Source organism: Ictalurus furcatus, chromosome 15 (genome assembly GCF_023375685.1).
Source record: "Ictalurus furcatus strain D&B chromosome 15, Billie_1.0, whole genome shotgun sequence".
NCBI classification, from domain to species: domain Eukaryota; kingdom Metazoa; phylum Chordata; class Actinopteri; order Siluriformes; family Ictaluridae; genus Ictalurus; species Ictalurus furcatus.
Window position 1 is genome coordinate 8,549,841 of NC_071269.1, and position 18,234 is coordinate 8,568,074.

At 45.2% G+C, this 18,234-nt stretch overlaps 1 protein-coding gene and 1 long non-coding RNA gene across 12 annotated transcripts in view; one reads left to right on the top strand and one right to left on the bottom strand.

Annotated features, from left to right (window-relative positions):
• Nucleotides 1-32: 32 nt before the first annotated feature.
• Nucleotides 33-13,901, bottom strand: psip1b (PC4 and SFRS1 interacting protein 1b). Of its 6 annotated transcripts, none has more exons than XR_008387930.1 (15): nt 13,762-13,901; nt 11,279-11,371; nt 9,218-9,279; nt 8,805-8,943; nt 8,183-8,686; nt 6,552-7,911; nt 4,671-6,181; nt 4,349-4,536; nt 4,183-4,229; nt 3,967-4,046; nt 3,634-3,735; nt 3,288-3,465; nt 3,103-3,145; nt 1,386-2,537; nt 33-1,217 (listed from the first exon to the last, which is right to left on the bottom strand). XR_008387930.1 is itself a non-coding variant. In XM_053643542.1 (15 exons), exons 1-14 carry the CDS (start codon nt 13,780-13,782, stop codon nt 2,513-2,515), a joined length of 4,353 nt encoding a protein of 1,450 aa, XP_053499517.1. In that variant the 5' UTR covers nt 13,783-13,901; the 3' UTR covers nt 33-2,449; nt 2,480-2,512. The 6 variants fall into 6 exon arrangements, 4 of the variants coding, with proteins under 4 accessions (XP_053499517.1, XP_053499518.1, XP_053499516.1 ...); XR_008387931.1 differs by adding an exon at nt 2,640-2,989 and having other exon boundaries at nt 33-2,537; XM_053643542.1 differs by having other exon boundaries at nt 33-2,449; nt 2,480-2,537.
• LOC128619376 (uncharacterized) overlaps nt 11,903-18,234 on the top strand; it is a 6,807-nt gene continuing 475 nt past the window's right edge. Inside the window, exons 1-7 of one of the 6 annotated variants that reach the window (XR_008387935.1) lie at nt 11,903-12,125; nt 12,358-12,479; nt 12,794-12,840; nt 13,607-13,687; nt 13,795-13,996; nt 15,702-17,339; nt 17,660-18,234. The exon at nt 17,660-18,234 is cut by the window's right edge and continues 475 nt beyond it. This is a non-coding gene — a long non-coding RNA (uncharacterized LOC128619376). The remainder of the gene's footprint in view (nt 12,126-12,357; nt 12,480-12,793; nt 12,841-13,606; nt 13,688-13,794; nt 13,997-15,701; nt 17,340-17,659) is intronic. The other 5 variants (XR_008387933.1, XR_008387937.1, XR_008387934.1 and 2 more) reach the window with 5 other exon arrangements.

Consider the following 18,234-nt stretch of genomic DNA (forward strand, 5'->3'; position numbering starts at 1 on the left):
AAAACCACTACTGATAGTAATGAACAGTAATATTGACAGTAAAGAAAAAAGTTTTATTCACAATGAGCAGAAACAATGTGGATTTACACTGTGACACACACACACGACTATTTACACAACAATCTTAAAATCCCGTAAAAACGCACTTTCCAGAGTATAAAGCAATGTGTAGGTGTGTATGGATGATTCAGAATAAACACACGTGGGAGTTGATTAATCGGTGTATTTAGAGCAGTTTATAAATCTCACATTCTGACATTCGTGTCTTAAAGGTGCAACAATATATATATATATATTATAATATATATATTTTTTATTTCTTACTTGTACAAATAAGTGTGTGTGTGTGCTCACGTACAAAACCTTGTCTGGATCAGCACCTCCCTACCTCAACCCTCTCCTGAAGGCTTACGTTCCCTCACACAATCTGCGATTGATTAATGACCTGACGTTTAGTAGCGCCTACTCAGCGTGGCTCAACGTCCCTTTCCAGAACCTCCACACTAACTATCCCGAAGGGGTGGAATGAACTTCCAACCTCAATCCGGTCTGCACAATCGGTCATTATTTTCAAAAAATGGCTAAAGACCCACCTCTTCCCTGAACACCTAACCAACCCCTAAAACACCAACCCCACATTATCCTCTTAATAATAATAATAATAATAATAATAAATTATTCTGGCACTCACACCTCTACACTGTGCACTTTGCTCCTCTAGAACTCAATTAATGGATCTTGTACAGTAGCACTGCTTGTATTGTTCTCTGCTTGATATATCACTTTGCTTGTATTTCCTCACTTGTAAGTCACTTTGGATAAAAGTCTCTGCTAAATGAATAAATGTAAATAAATGTGAATATAAACAAACGCATAACCCACTTAACCATTAATCTTACATAATACACCTTTACATTTCTAGAACACTCCCACTCGTTCGCTGTCTCTCTCTCTCTCTCACATACACACACACACACACACAAGTTCATTTCATTATTCATATCCATAATCATTATTGGAACATAGCATGCTTATAAAGGTGTGTATCTTTAATATGAGTCATGTTTAATATACACTTTATCAAGGCTGGGGGTGGGACGCGTCATCCGTTACACATGTAATTAATAACACACTGCAGGGTAAACATGAGAAAGAAAAGAAAAGAAAAGAAAAGCAGTCACTGTAGTGGTGCAGTGTGTGAGATCAGATCGGTCTCTCTGTAATGCACAACGTGTTATAAAAAAATACATCAAATTAAATAAAAACTCCAGGAATAAGATGAAAATATATGCTATAAAGTGAGACTAAAACTTCAACAGTAACAGTCATACATTTACACAGAAAATGCTTTGTGTGTGTGTGAGAGAGAGATCACAGGAAAGAACCTGCAGTGTGAGTTGAGCTGTACTGTTTCCGTGGTAACCGCCTGTGCTGATAATCAGTTAAGCAATACATCAGATAATTCAGAGAGAATGTCCTGTGTGTTTCAGTCAGGAGGAGCTACCTGTCTGTCTGTCAATCCATCAACCTACCTGTCTGTCTGAAGACCTGTCTGTCTAATAATCTATCAACCTGTCCATCAGTCAATCTACTGTATGTATTTGATTAACTGTCTGTCTATCTTTCGATCTTTGTCTGTATGTCTTTTTGTCATTCTATTTGCTTAGTTGTCTGCCAGTCCTCTATCCACCCGTCTCTCTCTCTCCATCAGTCTGTCTCTCCCCCTGTCTGTCCATCTCTCTCTCCATCCATCCTCTGATGTTTCTGGTGACATAGAGAAGTGAGAGCAGGACGTTTCTATCATTTTAGCTCAGTAGAATGTGTTAATGTTGCTGATGAAATGTTAGTGTGGTAATCTCAGGATATATCCAGACAGTGCGCGCACGTGTGCGTGTGTGTCCACTCAGTAGTGGTGACTTTACAGTGCAGCAGAATTAAATATAAAGCACATTTAAGATTAAAACAAGGTACACGATGATAGTCTAAAACACAAAACACGGGCTTCCCCTTAACGAAAGTGCCCTTAATGCTGTAAATGAGACAGCCGCAGTCCAGCTGTCTGGAGCACGGCTTCGAGTGCGTCCCTGCAGACGTGTGGACATGTAGAAACCAGAACATACAACAGCATTGCAGATTATTATAATTATATTATAATCAAAGAGGAATAACTCCAGCAAGCATGCTAACACTGCTAACAGTGAAAGGAGGCTGGTCATTCATTAGCATGTCTCGGTGTGCATAATGCTAATCAGGTCACTGTTAGCAGGTTAGCATTCTGCATGAACTATTCCTTTCATCTTCTCAGAACAGGTAGGAGAAGTGTGTAATACAAGTGTGTGTGTGTGTGTGTGTGTGTGTGAGTGTGAGTGAGAGAGAGAGAGATACTAAGCTTATCGTTGATCATCACGGAGCACCAATTAACATCTGGACATCATAAAGAACTCCAGACGTGTGTGTGTGTGTGTGTGTGTGTGTGTGTGTGTGTGTGTGTGTGTGTGTGAGTGTGTGTGTTTCAGCTCATCTCTGCTGCAGAATCACTACAGAGAAACACAAATGAGATTAGACGATATTGTCAGTGTCTTCATATAAATATATAATAAAAGATCAAATTGTGTAAGCCATTATTCAAACTTAATCACTTTCACAAATGACTCCTGTTTCCTCGGCAGGGTTCCAGAACTCTTTTGGTTCTTCAGGTGGGTTCTGGGAGCTCTCGTTTTCTCACAGGGTTCCGGAATTGTAGAGGAGTTCAGGAACTATTCGTTCACTTCACACTTCATTCTAAAACTGAAGGGTACTGGAGTACTCTTATGGTTCTACACAGAGTTACAGAACTCATTACTTTCCTCGTGGGATACCGAGAGCCTTCTGTTTTTTAGTGGGAACTTCACAGGGTTTCCGGAACATTCCTCATAGGGTTCTGTAGCGCAAGGGTTTGGGTGGGGGCAGGGGAACTCTTTTTTTCTCATCAGGTTCTGGAACGCTTTAGCTATTGAAAGGGGGGGTTCATAAACTATGAGGAAACTAAAGACGCCCTGAACTCTGTGCGTGTGTGTGGTAAAGTTTGAATAACAGCCTAAACACACTTACACACGCTCCTACCTGTGCTGGATGAGATTGCTGGGGTGTGTATGGTTCTCCTCCACTGTAGGGTCACAATCACACACACACGATGCAGTGTGAGGAGTGTTTGATATGAAGAATGTAAATACAACAACTATTTACACTCATCAGTAGTTGTTCATTGTGTGCGTGTATATGTGTGTGTATGTGTGTGTTGCATGTACCTGCAGCAGTCTCAGGTGTGTGTTGCTCCTCCTGTCTCTCTCTTTCCTCCTGCAGAGAGTGGATGTACTCGGGACTGAGTGTGTCCTCAGGTTCTCCGATCAGATAAATGTTCTTAAAGCGGTAGTACAGCATTGACGCTTTAAACATGATCGCCTCACTGCCCCGGAACCACCGCATCTATACACACACACACACACACACACACACACACACACGTGTTACCAAACTCATTTCATTTAACAATATGTCTAGTCCCAACTATTATTATACAAAATCTAATATTGGTTGTCATGGTTACACCAGTAAACTAAACACTGGTGTAGGTATAGGTGTGTGTGTGTGTACCTTGCGGAGTGTGTCAATGAGCTCGCTGTGGTTCTGAATGTGCCGCGAGGAAACAGACACCGAACTCAACTCATCCAACGCCGACAAACACTTATTCACATCCTACAGAGAGGAACACACACCGCCGCGTTAATATAAACACACACTAACCTGTGCGTCCTGTACACAATCAGTGAAGCGCCGCTCTACACGTCCCTGTGAACGAGTGTTACTATAGAAACCACAACATATTAGAATGATGTGCAGCTGCGCTACTGTCAGAGCTGCTGTTATAGAAAATGAATCAACACCTCCTGACCAATCAGTAAGCAGAACAGTGTACAGGAGTCTTACAGGCTTTTCGAGGGTCATGGAGATCCTGATATCACCATGCAGTCTGTACAGCAGAGAGTCTGTGACTGATAGAGCAGGAGCTGAAACACACACACACACACACACACACACACACACACACACACACACACACACACACACACACAGTCAGAGAACCCCTCCATAAACTCCAGAACACATCTGTAAACATGACAGAGGATGATGATGATGACTCACCTCTTCGTTTGTCCACTCTGTCCTCTTCTCCTTTATGTTTACTCAGCCTACACACACACACACACAATGTCAGTCTGGGCTACTCTCACTCTTCTTCTCTTTCTGTCTCATATAGTATTTAAATATATAAATGAGATGTAAACACCAGTGTCCTATGTTCACTCACTCCTCCATCTGCTCAGTCTTTCCTCTCCTCTCTCTCTCCATCCCTTCCTTTCCGTCCTCTCCGTTGCGCTTGTCGTCCTTCTCCGCTCGGTTTGTGCCTTGTCTCTGCGTTCTGCTTCTGGTGGACGTGACCAACCCCTGAAGAGACTTCAACACACTCATCCTCCTCTCCGCCAACACTCTACTCCTCTAACAGAGAGAGAGGGATAGAGAAAGAGAGGTTTAATACACATGTAATGAATCTAATGTATGCAAAAAAAAAGTGGGTGTGGCCTGTTCACGATTAATAGTGGTTTTAGTGGAGTCTAATTTCTTTCTCCTACTTGAGTCTTCTTTTCATCCTCCAAGTCTTTCTGTTTTGCAGACTCCACCTCCTCTTCCTTCTTCTCCTCTTCTTTCTCCTCCTCTCCTGAATCTTTGCTCCTCTGCTTGTCGTCCAGCTGCCTCTTCTCCCTCGCTTTCACCTCTCTCTTCTTCTCCCTAGCCTCCTCCTCTTTCTTTTTCTCAGTCTCTTCTCTCTTCTTCTTCCTCGCCTCCTCCTCCTCTCTCTCCTTCTTCTCCCTCGCCTCCTCCTCCTCTCTCTTCTTCTTCCTCGCCTCCTCCTCCCTCTCCTTCTTCCTCGCCTCCTTTCTCTCCTTCTTCTTCCTCGCCTCCTCCTCTCTCTCCTTCCTCGCCTCCTCCTCTCTCTCCTTCTTCTCCCTCGCCTCCTCCTCCTCTCTCTCCTTCCTCACCTCCTCCTCTCTCTCCTTCTTCTCCCTCGCCTCCTCCTCCTCTCTCTTCTTCTTCCTCGCCGCCTCCTCCTCCTCCCCCCTCTCCTTCCTCGCCTCCTCCTCCTCTCTCTCCTTCTTCGCCTCCTCCTCCTCTCTCTCCTTCTTCGCCTCCTCCTCCTCTCTCTTTTTCTTTTCCCTCGCCTCCTCCTCTCTCTTTTTCTTTTCCCTCGCCTCCTCCTCCTCTCTCTTTTTCTTTTCCCTCGCCTCCTCCTCCTCTCTCTTTTTCTTTTCCCTCGCCGCCTCCTCCTCCTCTCTCTTTTTCTTTTCCCTCGCCTCCTCCTCTCTCTTTTTCTTTTCCCTCGCCTCCTCCTCTCTCTTTTTCTTTTCCCTCGCCTCCTCCTCTCTCTTTTTCTTTTCCCTCGCCTCCTCCTCTCTCTTTTTCTTTTCCCTCGCCTCCTCCTCTCTCTTTTTCTTTTCCCTCGCCTCCTCCTCTCTCTTTTTCTTTTCCCTCGCCTCCTCCTCCTCTCTCTTTTTCTTATCCCTCACCTCCTCCTCCTCTCTCTTTTTCTTATCCCTCGCCTCCTCCTCCTCTCTCTTTTTCTTATCCCTCGCCTCCTCCACCTCTCTCTGCTTCTCCCTTGCCTCATCCCCTTTTTTCTTCTCCATCTCCTCCTCTTCCCTCTTACTCTCCCTCAATTCCTCCTCTTTCGTCTTCTCCCTCTTCTCCTCCTCTCCTTCCTTCTTCTCCCTTGCCTCCTCCTCACGCTTCTTCTTATCAGTCTCCTCCTCTGCCTTCTTCTCCATCACCATCTCAGCTGCATCTTCGTTCCTCTGCTGCTGCTGCTTCTTCTTCTTCTTCTTCTTCTTCTTCCCCTCCTCCTCCCTCTTCCTCTTCTCTCTCTTGTACTCCTTTCCATCCACCTTCTCTCCATTGTTCTGCTCAACCTCTGGTTGCTTCTTCTCTGTTTCTTCCTCTGTATCCATCTTTCCCTTCTGCTTTTCGGTTCTTCGTCTCAGCACCCTCTGTCCTCCCTCGTCCGCCTCTGGCCTTTTTCGCTTTCCCGTCTCGCTGTTTTCTGGCTCTGAGGGGTGGAGTTTCTCTTCCTGTCGCTTCCTTCTCGAAGCTGAAGACACAAAATACAAACACACACACTATAGAAAGACAGCTTTGTTCTCTCAACTCTGCTAGCATTCATCCATTAAGTTATTAAGAAGCAGAAAAATTACATTTTTGGAAAAAAAATTATGTTAAAATGTGTGGTGTTGCCAAAGGACCAAAATGACTGTGCCCCAATGCCTCAGTAACCAATCAGACTACAGTTCCCTCTCCAATGCCTCAGTAACCAATCAGACTACAGTTCCCGCCCCAATGCCTCAGTAACCAATCAGACTACAGTTCCCTCCCCAATGCCTCAGTAACCAATCAGACCGCAGTTCCCTCCCCAATGCCTCAGTAACCAATCAGAATGCAGTTACAAGCCTGAGAGCGTTTACCTGTAGGGCTGGAAACAGTGTCAGTGATGGCTGGGATAATTTCCTCCTTCTTCTTCCTTCGGCCCGCTCTATCCTTCCATTCATCCTCTGGCTGTTTCCTTTCAGTCTCTTCCTTCTGTCCCTTTTCCCCTCTATCCTTCTGCTCTTCTGTCCTCCGTCTCAGTACTCTCCCTTTTCCCTCACCTTCTTCTTCCCGTTTTCTCTTTGGTACCTCAATCAGAGCAGCACCTTGGGGTTCAACTGGTGCAGAATTTTGGGATTCAGCTACAGCAGTGCCTTGAGGTTCAACCGAAGCACCAACTTTGGGATCACCTGGAACAGGCTCTTGGGGTTCCACTGGAGTTGCATCTTGGGGTTCGGTAGCTGAGAATTTGCTACATAAGGCTGAGACATTGAGGTTTCGAAGCGGAATCTCAGGGTTGCGGAGGCGAGTCTCAGAGCACTGGAGTAGAGTCTCAGGGCTCCGGAGCCGTGGCACTGTGACCCTCAGCCAAGTCTTGGGGTTCAGGAGCTGAGTGTCTCGGTTCCGGAGCTGTGGCTCCGGAGTTCTGAGCTGTGGCTCGGGGGTTTGAAGTGGAGTCTCTGTGACCCTAGGCTGAGTATCCTGGGTTTTTAGTTGGGTCCATGGGGTTTGGAGTTGGGTCTCCTGGACCCTTAGCCATGACTCTGTGACCTTCAAGCAAGTCTTGGGATTCTGGAGCCAAGTTTCTGGGGTGCTGAGTCGGGTCTGCAGCTGTGGCTCTGTGACCTTCACTAAAGCCTTGGTATTCCGTAGCTGACTCTCTGGTCTACGTGGCCGAGTCTCAGCAGTTTGGAGCTGAGTATCTGGGGTCTGGAACCCAGTCTCTGGAGCTTGGAGCTGAATCTCAGCATTCTGTAGCTGTGGATCTGTGACCTTTATCAAACCCGTGGAATTCTGGGGCCTGGTCTCTGGGGTTTGGGGCTGAGTCTTAGGGTTCTTTAACTGTGAATCTGTGACCTTCACCCAACCCATGACCCTCCGGGGTAGAGTCTCTGGGTTCTTTAACTGTTGATCTGTGACTTTCACCCAACCCTTGCAGATCCGGGGCCGAGTCTCAGAGTTCTTTAACTGTGGACTTGTGACTTTCACCCAACCTTTGGTGTTCCGGGGCTGATTCTCAGGGTTCTTTAACTGTAGATTTGGGACTTTTACCCAACCTTTGGCATTCCGGGGCTGACTCTCAGGGTTCTTTAACTGTAGATCTGGGACTTTTACCCAACCCTTGGCGTTCCGGGGCCGACTCTCAGGGTTCTTTAACTGTCGATCTGTGACTTTTACCCAACCTTTGGAATTCCGGGGCTGAGTCTCTGGGGTTTGGAGCCAAGTCTCTGGGTTTGGCTGCAGTGTAATATACAGGCATGCACCGAGAACCGGTTATTAAATACATTGCGACGTTCAACAAGCACTTCCAAACATCACTTCTCTTGTGTCTATTTAAGGATGTGAGATAAAATCAGGGTACTAATTTCCCCCAAAAATTAACAGTAAATAATGCAAATGGCTCTTGATTAGTAAATAATTAAAAAGATTATCTAAATATAATAATTTTCCTTCATTACACAAGTGACCAAAACAACACGAACTTAAAGTCCAAACCCAGAGTACGTACCTCGTCCTTTTCCACTTTGCTGGGCAGCTTTATCTTCCGCTTAGTACTTGTTGTATTTTTGGCTTTGACCATTTTGGCTTTTGTAAGGATCTTCTTCTTGGCGGCGGCATCCTTCTTCTTCGCTGCAATCATCGTCTTAGCAACGATGGCTTTTTTGGCCAGGACAACCTTTTTGGGGGGAGCCGGTCTTTTAGTTTGAGTTGTGCGGCCAGGAGAAGTTGTTGCTTTTTTAGACATCGGACTGGCAGCAGTCGCTTTTTCAGAACGGGTTACAGTCTTGTTTTGGCCGTCTTTAGCTCGGCCCGGTGTCAGTCTCCTGGTCGGCGACTCTGAGGAGGACGGTTTATTCGGAGTGGTGCTGATTTTCACAGGTGTTTTATCATTCTTTATCGGAGTCGCAGCATTAGGGGGCATGTCAACCTCATTTTTCTTCTGAGTGTTCTTCTTTCCCTCACTCCTCACCTTCTTCCGCATCTCCTGCGCCTTCCTCACTGTATCGGCTTTCTGTCAGACAACAACCAGAACATTTCTCTCTTGAATGTAGTGAACAAGCAGGAAACAAGAAAGGAATCATATTTACAGTGCATACATGCCCTAACAGTGGGATGTGGTGAACTCTGACCTTTTGACCTTTGAGGAAGACCCCTGGGTCATTTTCAATCTCCCACAAGGCCTGTTCAAAACCTCCTCGTTTGATGGGTTTCCCATATTTCTCTTTGTTGGGCCAGTAATGCACAATGTCCTTAAGAAGCAGAGTAGCTCTGTAGGAATTAATAATAAATAAATAAAAACTACTCTAATAACATAAGTAATTAATAAAACATTGAGTGAGGTGGGATTCAGTCAGTGATTAACAGATGCTGGCAGGGTAAACAAACACACACACACACACACACACACACACACACACACACACACACAAATCATATGTAATTACACAGTAAGGCTGCTTGTTGAAACTAAATCAGATTCCCACTTGGATTGATCCACACTGCATTTTCTGCAGACGCTCTGTCTGTGTGTGCGTGTACTCACGTCTGGTGTGTTCCATAAAAGAAGATTGGGATCTTATTCCTCGGAGCCTTCCCAACAGCAATCTGTCCATAGAAAATAAAAACAGTCATTTTGCATGTCTGTCTTGCTCTCTCCGTCTGTCTGTCTCTCTCTCGCCCTCTCCGTCTGCCTGTTGGTCTCCCTTTCTCTGCGTCTGTCCGTCACCCTCTCTTGGCGTCTGTCTGTCACCCTCTCTCTCTGTCTCGCCCTCTCTGTCTGTTCGTTTGTCTCTCTCTCTCGGCATCTGGCTATCTGTCTGTCGCTCTCTCTCGGCGTCTGTCTGTCTCTTTCTCTCTCGGCGTCTGTATGCCTGTCTCTCTCTCTCGGCGTCTGTCTCTCTCTCTCTCTCTCGGCGTCCGTCTGTCTCTCTCTCTCTCTCTCTCTCTCTCTCGGCGTCCGTCTGTCTCTCTCTCGGCGTCCGTCTGTCTCTCTCTCTCTCTCTCGGCGTCCGTCTGTCTCTCTCTCTCTCTCTCGGCGTCCGTCTGTCTCTCTCTCTCTCTCTCGGCGTCTGTATGCCTGTCTCTCTCTCTCTCGGCGTCCGTCTGTCTCTCTCTCTCTCGGCGTCTGTATGCCTGTCTCTCTCTCTCGGCGTCCGTCTCTCTCTCTCTCTCTCTCTCTCTCGGCGTCCGTCTCTCTCTCTCTCTCTCTCTCGGCGTCCGTCTCTCTCTCTCTCTCTCTCTCTCTCGGCGTCCGTCCGTCTGTCTCTCTCTCTCTCTCTCTCTCGGCGTCCGTCTGTCTCTCTCTCTCTCTCGGCGTCCGTCTGTCTCTCTCTCTCTCGGCTTCCGTCTGTCTCTCTCTCTCTCGGCGTCCGTCTGTCTGTCTGTCTCTCGGCGTCCGTCTGTCTCTCGGCGTCCGTCTGTCTGTCTCTCGGCGTCCGTCTGTCTCCCTCTCTCTCTCGGCGTCCGTCTGTCTCTCTCTCGGCGTCCGTCTGTCTCTCTCTCTCTCTCTCGGCGTCCGTCTGTCTCTCTCTCTCTCGGCGTCCGTCTGTCTCTCTCTCTCTCTCTCTCTCTCGGCGTCCGTCTGTCTCTCTCTCGGCGTCCGTCTGTCTCTCTCTCTCTCTCTCGGCGTCCGTCTGTCTCTCTCTCTCTCTCTCGGCGTCCGTCTGTCTCTCTCTCTCTCTCTCGGCGTCCGTCTGTCTCTCTCTTGGCGTCCGTCTGTCTCTCTCTCGGCGTCCGTCTCTCTCTCTCTCGGCGTCCGTCTGTCTGTCTCTCTCTCTCTCTCTCGGCGTCCGTCTGTCTGTCTCTCTCTCTCTCGGCTTCCGTCTGTCTCTCTCTCTCGGCGTCCGTCTGTCTCTCTCTCTCTCTCTCTCTCTTGGCGTCCGTCTGTCTCTCTCTCTCTCTCTCTCTCTCTCTCTCTCTCTCGGCGTCCGTCTGTCTCTCTGGGCATCCGTCTGTCTCTCTCTCTCTCGGCGTCCGTCTGTCTCTCTCTCTCTCGGCGTCCGTCTGTCTCTCTCTCTCTCGGCGTCCGTCTGTCTCTCTCTCTCTCGGCGTCCGTCTGTCTCTCTCTCTCTCTCTCTCTCTCGGCGTCCGTCTCTCTCTCTCTCTCTCTCAGCGTCCGTCTGTGTCTCTCTCTCTCGGCGTCCGTCTGTCTCTCTCTCTCGGCGTCCGTCTGTCTCTCTCTCTCTCTCTCTCTCTCTCTCTCAGCGTCTGTCTGTCTCTCTCTCTCTCTCTCTCTCTCTCTCTCTCAGCATCTGTCTGTCTCTCTCTCTCTCTCTCAGCGTCCGTCTGTCTGTCTCAGCGTCCGTCCATCTGTCTCTCTCTCAGTGTCCGTCCATCTGTCTCTCTCTCTCAGTGTCCGTCTGTCTCTCTCTCGGCGTCCGTCTGTCACTCTCTCTGCGTCTGTCTGTCTCTTTCTCTCGGCATCTGTCTGTCTCCCTCTCTCAGCGTCTCACCCTGTCTGCCTGTCTCCCTCTCGACATCTGTCTGTTGCTCTCTCTCGACATCCGTGTGTCTGTCCCTCTCTCTGCATCTCGGTGTGTGTGTGTGTGTGTGTGTGTGTGTGTGTGTGTGTGTACATGTGTGTATGTGTATGCTAGTTAGTTACCCGGGCAGGCCAGAAAGGATAACCCTTCATTTTGGCAAACACGACGTCACCAGGACTGAAGTCATGGTGCAAAGACACACACTTCATCTTACACTGTAACACACACACACACACACACACACACACACACAATTAATGTCTGGTGTACACACACCAGTAACACACACTCATAAACACGGTTTAAAACATCACTATAAAGAAAATGAATAGCCGAATATTAAATACCTCAGTAAACCTTATACATGTACACTAGGCGGCTTATAACAGAATGGATTTTATACACTACCTAGTGCACTTTATATTTAACAGAGCCATTTGGGATGCAGCCAGCGGCTAACATGCTAACAAGAGAAACAACAACAGCACAGCACAGGAATGTCGGTAGTATCTGTCTCAAACACAGACGCGCATGCATAATGTACAGACATAAAGTGTATAAATAAAAGAAGCGCGTGCGCATTTAACCTTTATTCACTTACCCGCTCCGCTCTATAACACCACCGCGTTCATAAACACTAATTAGTTCCTCTCGCGCTCTGTGCCATTGAACGATATGCCCCCCTCAGCAGCTTTCCGACAAGCCCCGCCTCCAGCGCTAGGATTGGTTCGTTAGTATCTCGCGTCACGCTGTGGACCCCTCTGAATTGGCGAGTACTCGTAAATATACGTGACTTAGCCAATCACATCACTGGAGGCGGGGTTTATCAGAACACAATTGGCGTGCAGAGAGGCGCTTTCTCGACTTGCTCGCGCTTGTTTAGAATCAACATAGCGGCTTGCTGAGCGACTCACCGGACTACCGCCCCCTGCTGTGCTGAGGCGTGAACACGGAATCTCTTCAATAGGGGTTTGTTTTGTACATAAACGTTTTATCAGCTTTACTGAGCAGCATTGATAAACATTTTCCTCCTCAGTAACTAATTACGAAGTAAATCCTTTATTTACAGCCCTGTGTTTTAAAAATCACCAGCTACATCCACGTGCACTTGTGTAAAGTATTCCAACACAAGCAGCTGGACATCACAGGTTTATTTATCATCTAATACGTTATCGTTTCCATTGTAACACCTCATTGACAGGGACGTGTACAGCGGACGCTCTACTGATAATAAACAGATTAAAAATGTGTGTGAAGGAGAGATGTCTTTATGTTACACGTATGGAAGGAGTCTCCAGTGTCAGCGCTTTGTAACAGTCAGAGGTAAAGCTGTAACTTTAAGTTTTCCCACATCTTCAGATCAGAGGGAGTTTCCCTGTAACGTGAGAATAAAGAGAGAGAATAAAGAGAGAGAATAAAGAGAGGGCATAAACAGAGAGAATAAAGAGAGGGAATAAAGAGAGGGAACAGAAAGAGGGAATAAAGAGAGGGAATATAGAGAGTGAATAAAGAGAGGGATGGTGAGGGAACAAGTGTTTATAGCTGCTGTAACATAAATGAGAACAGGAACTATTTTTATTGCTTGTCCTTAATTTAACCAGGTAAAAGCTTTCTGAGATTAAAAATCTTTTTTCCAGAAGTGACCTGGCCAAGATGAGCAGCCACGGAAGTTCTCACAATTACAGTTACAGAAACTCACAATATCACTAGACAATTAAAAACATTTGCAATTTGATTCTACATTTAACAGCTCACACATCAAAAGTGTAAAATTGTTAACTGACACCAAAGTCTGCATCTTCAAATCGTTTCGTAAAGTGTTCCAATCACAGTTCATACAAATGGAATTGGAAGGGCATTACACGTTCTGTGAACGCAAAGAACATACCCCAGCAATTTTCTGCTGAGTAAAGGCGCACAGATATGAGGGCAACAGACCCAAAATAGATTTGTAAATAAACAGATACCAATGCTTAAGTCTGCATATCGATAATGAAGACGAACATGCTCTATTATTCAGCTCACAACGATGAGTTCTGAAATGACAATTTGTTATAAACACCTTGATAAAGAGTGTCTAAGGAACATAGAAGTTTAGTAAGCACCAATTTATACTAAAATGCCTCAGATCATAATCAATAAAAAGTGATGCACAGTGATGTCCTTTATCAAGTGCCTCAATAATGTCATTTAAGACCTTAATTGATTTGATTGCAGCTGTAGTTGTGCTGTGTGTTTTCGTTTTTCCTGAAACCTGACTGATTGTGTGATAAAATATTATGTTCAGTTAAACGTTGTGAGGGAAATTACTCATTTTTACTTTGTAATAATTTTGTTCTGTCCATGTTCATCAGAGGATAACACTTAAGAAGTCCATGTCATGTCACTGAGATCAGTACAGAATGTTTATCTGCTTACAGAGACACAAACATGTTTTTTTTCTGTTCAAGGTTCGTCTGCACATCTTCTAGAGACCCCTAAAACAAAGCCTGTTTGAACTGCCTCAAACTGCTTCTTATCGGTACACAGAAGTGTGTCATGCTCTGCGGTTCACATATATAGCGCTCTCATTATTCTATCCTGCTTTCTTCTATCCTGTACTAACCATCTTTCTGTAATAAACCATTTTTTTCTTCAGAGGACGAGTCTGCGAGTGTCTAATTCCCACGACAATTTGGCGTCTCCTGGTTGGGCTGCGCAAGACTTTTCAGCTTTTCTGCATAACAAGCAAACCGGAGTACGCCCATGGAAAAGTTTCACCCTGAAGTCCGTGTTGACACGCAGGCAATGTGCCCTTTGTTATGCAGAGTGAAAGACCGATGCAGCCTTACCACTGACTGGTAGGAATCATCAAGAATTTAGAATTAGAATTAGAATTAGAATTTTATTAAGTCATTGTGTATTGCTGTCTGTATGGAAAGGAGTCAATGAAATAAGAAATGCGCGTATTACATTGAGAGAAGTATTACATGGAGCGATTTCTTATAAGAAGTTCCAGGAACTTCGCCTCTGCGACGGCAGAGATGTTGGTGTTTCTTAGATCACAGCTTCAAAACTAAGATATATACCGACGGGTATATATATAGAGAGATATTAACGGTAAAAATATTTGCTAACGGAAAGAGTCCGGTTTGAGCAATAAATAAGTAAAGAGAGTACTTTAGATGAAAACCAAAGGTTGTCACGACCCTTTACACAGTATTTTTTGAGAGGAGCATGTCTATTTATAATAGTAGAGAGCCCTTCATAAAAATACTTCCACGCACACTCCATATCTGGAATCAACAAAATCTTCTCCCAGTCAAACCGAGCAAGGTCATGAACAAAACCTTGTGCCCTAAATTGAGACGTACCCCGCCTGGTAATAATACAAGGTTTAGTTTTAAGTGATTTTGCATTTCTAACTATTGCAATAGAAGAATGATCACTAATATCATGTGCATAGACGGACGCTTCTGAATATCTATGAGGCAGAATTGTAAAAATAAGAAGTGATGATTTATCTGGCCTGTTTAAGTTTAATCTACTTGGTGTATTTACTAGTTGCTGAATATTAAAAGTATCATGAAACCAATTCAAATCTCCAATTAATACTATTTCCCCCAAATTCAACGTTGATAAAATATCCACTGAAGATGAAAGGGATTCGCTTGTTGCTGACGGAGGTCTATAACAACCTACTACAGTAAAGGACAGAGTCTTCTGAAAGACTACTTCAACTGCCAGTTCAGTAGTTTAGATAATGATTTAGATAGCAACAAAGTTACCTCATATCTATTTTTATATATAAATCGCTAACCCACTTTTTAGTCAATCAGTTCTAAATGCATTATACCCTTCGATATTAAGAGCATTGTCTAAAACTGAATTATTAAGCCAGGTTTCAGAAATTAGCAAAACATCAGCATTAGTATTCCTTACCCATATGTGCAGCATATCCATTTTACGAAGTAAACTTCGTACGTTTAAGGTGAACAAAACCTAAACCAGATCTAGTTGTAAACTCTGCCAGAGTAGGATATGGAGATGTAAGATCTTGAGGACCGGGATTTAATGCTACATTCCCAGATATCAAAAGCAAGATCAATATCATACTGATATAGGTAAAGAATCCCTGTTCACCGTAATTGCACGCTAAAAAGAACAGGGCATAATAAAAACATGTTCAATCTGAGCAGAATGAGACATCGGCAAATCCATATGCACATAATTCAAATTCTGACAGTCACTCACAGCCAGGAGAACATGAGTATACCTCCCATTATAGGTCCTGTTTGACCAGGGTTAGGGTTAGGGGTGGGGGTGGGGTTGGGGTTAGGGTTGGGATTAGGGTTAGGGGTGGGGTTGGGGTTAGGGATTACGGTTAGGGATTAGGTTTGGGGTTAGGGTTGGTGTTACATGTACACATGTACCAAAATCTGAATGTATAAAAAATGTAGATGAGTACTTGCTGATATCATAGTTTGTTTGAATGTGACTCAAGGTGGATAAGATGAACAATATTGTTCTCCAGCCTCCGTACTGCATTGTTCCTTAAATCCACAGAACAACAAATAACTGCAACCTGATGAACTTAAGCAGCAAGTACAAGCCTGGAGTCTGAATCCAAACCTCTCCCCGGTTCCATGGTTGGAAAAAACTTTTCCACACTGCACTACACCTCCACAAAGCACTAGCCAAATGCGGAGCAAATTTCATGCAGGAACATGCACAAGCGCCGACTAGTTCACCAAGGACAAGCCCAAAAATCAGATCCCATCAGATACAAGCCGTCAATCCAGGCACATGCGACAAGTCCAAAGAGATCCCATGCAGCTCCACAGTGGCCTCCGATCATCCACTCAGACAAAAACACAGATCGGAGCTGCTCACCGATATTATCAAAATCAAAAGCAAAAACGTCATCTTAAAAACAAAGAATATATTAAAGAAATGTGAGCTTAAAGCGAAGAATAAACAATTTCCAAACAAACAGACTATCACGCTACTGCTGCGCCATCTTGGATTGAAAATAAGAGAATAACTAACTCGTTTCACAGACATTAAATGTAACTCTAAACAGATAAAATGTACGGCATGTCATTGTATAAGAATAAATAGTCATAGATAGTAGGTTGCTGTGGTTTAAGAGGAATAAAACATTCAGAGACGTGCTGTTAGAGGAAAATAATCAACGTTCAGAGTGATAACAGTGTCTCTGCCCCCTCACTCAGTATTGTACTGTCACACAGTCATAGTGAACATGTGGTTATTATTTTATTCATGATCAGGTTTCCAGGATTCTGGATTTTTGCGTAAACACAGATCAGTTGTTTACAGCTTACACCACGACGCCTGTTACGCTACACTTATTACACAACACCAGTACGGGTATAATCACACCGTCAGATTACAGAGAGTTTCATTAACGTCCCGCTGACGAGATAAGGTAAAGCACAACACCAACATGCTTCTGTTCCAGGACATCGCTGTTACACTAATCACACGTCCTCTCTAAGGGTTTCGGGAGGTGTAGAGGTTGATTGCTGATGTTTATCAGATGCTGGCTGTTCATCGTGTGTCTTCATCACATGTCTCTCTTTCGATCTTCACCGGCGTGGTGGACTTGCGTGATTTCTTTCTGGCTGTTGCACCATTGACTCCTTTACACTCCTTCTGATTGGTCCAGAGATGAGTGGAAGCCCCACCCCCTGACATTTTATCTTGATCTATCATTTCCATGTAATTATTCATGTTAACAAAAGCACAAAAGCTTGATGTGGTAACAGGTGCTAGCATAGCCATATTGGATCTTTTCACTTCCTGTATGATTTTCACCGGAGATGTGGAGGACTGGGACAGAGCCCAGTGATTTGTCATGGAGTGTGTGTGGTGTGTTGAGTGTGTGTGGTGCGTGTTGTGTAGGCGTGGGTTCGGATTAGCGCTGTGTCTGTTGCGGCTCCTCAGTGAGCTGAACAGCATGTTGCAGCCCTCGACGGTGCAGCAGTGTTTGATTTTAAGATGCACGGCGTTGTAGTGGATCTTCAGCGTACCCCTGTCGTAGAACGTTTTCCCGCACGAGCCGCAGCTCACGCGAGACTTACGCACAGAAGACGAGCACAGACGCTGGTCCTTCGCTCCTGAGGAAAAGGAGAAAACGCAAGAACAAGGTTGGCGTGGAGTCTCAAGCTTTGCTAATCTGACGTAAGTGTAATGCTACAGTTGCTAATGCTAAGATGAATTGCAAAACTCTAAAACACGCTAACATGCTAATACAGTGCACAATAATTAGCTGTGATTTAGCGCTACATTCTACATTAGGGCTGAAATTTCCGAGGAAGGTTTTGCTAACAAAGAAACAATTTTTAGTTTATTTTTTCATTACCTGGGGTTTTCCTCTCTCCTCCTCCTCCTCCTCGTAATGGTGAATTAGTCACGATCGCTGCCTCAGATTCTGCGTTTTCACTATGTTTTATCTTTGGGTCTTGCTGTAATTGACACAATTCCGATGGAAACTCGAGAAGAAGTGATGATGGCGGCTCGCTACACTCCTCTACACCTCCTGAAAGGTTTTCTGAATGGCTCGATCCGGGTGACCTTTGACCTCTGATGATTCCGTTCGTCTTTAGATTATGACCTGTGTTGAAAAAGCCGTTATGTTTTGTCGTTTCTGAGCCATTTGTTGGAAGTGGAAGCTGCTCGCGCTGCGAGATCATCAGTTCTGCGCTGGATTTAGTTTCACCGAAACGTAAAAACTGACGCAGCGTCACGAGTTCGTCTTCAGGTGTCATGATCAGCCAGCGATCCAAAACCTTCCCTGACGAGTCCTGCACAGAGAACACACGCAAAGTGGAGCAAGAAATAAACATTTCAATAGATCTGAGGAGAAGAACAGCATTATCTGGTTTATGGTGTTCCTCAGAGCTCAGCACTCGGGACCACTGTTATTCTCTTCTTCCGCTTTTATCCTGTGTGTGTGTGTGTGTGTGTGTGTGTGTGTGTGTGTGTGTGTGTCTACCTGCAGCTTGTATCCTCGGATGTAATCATGCAGTGTCCAGCCATGTGTGTGTAGGACGTCGAGGACATGTTGGTGTGTGAG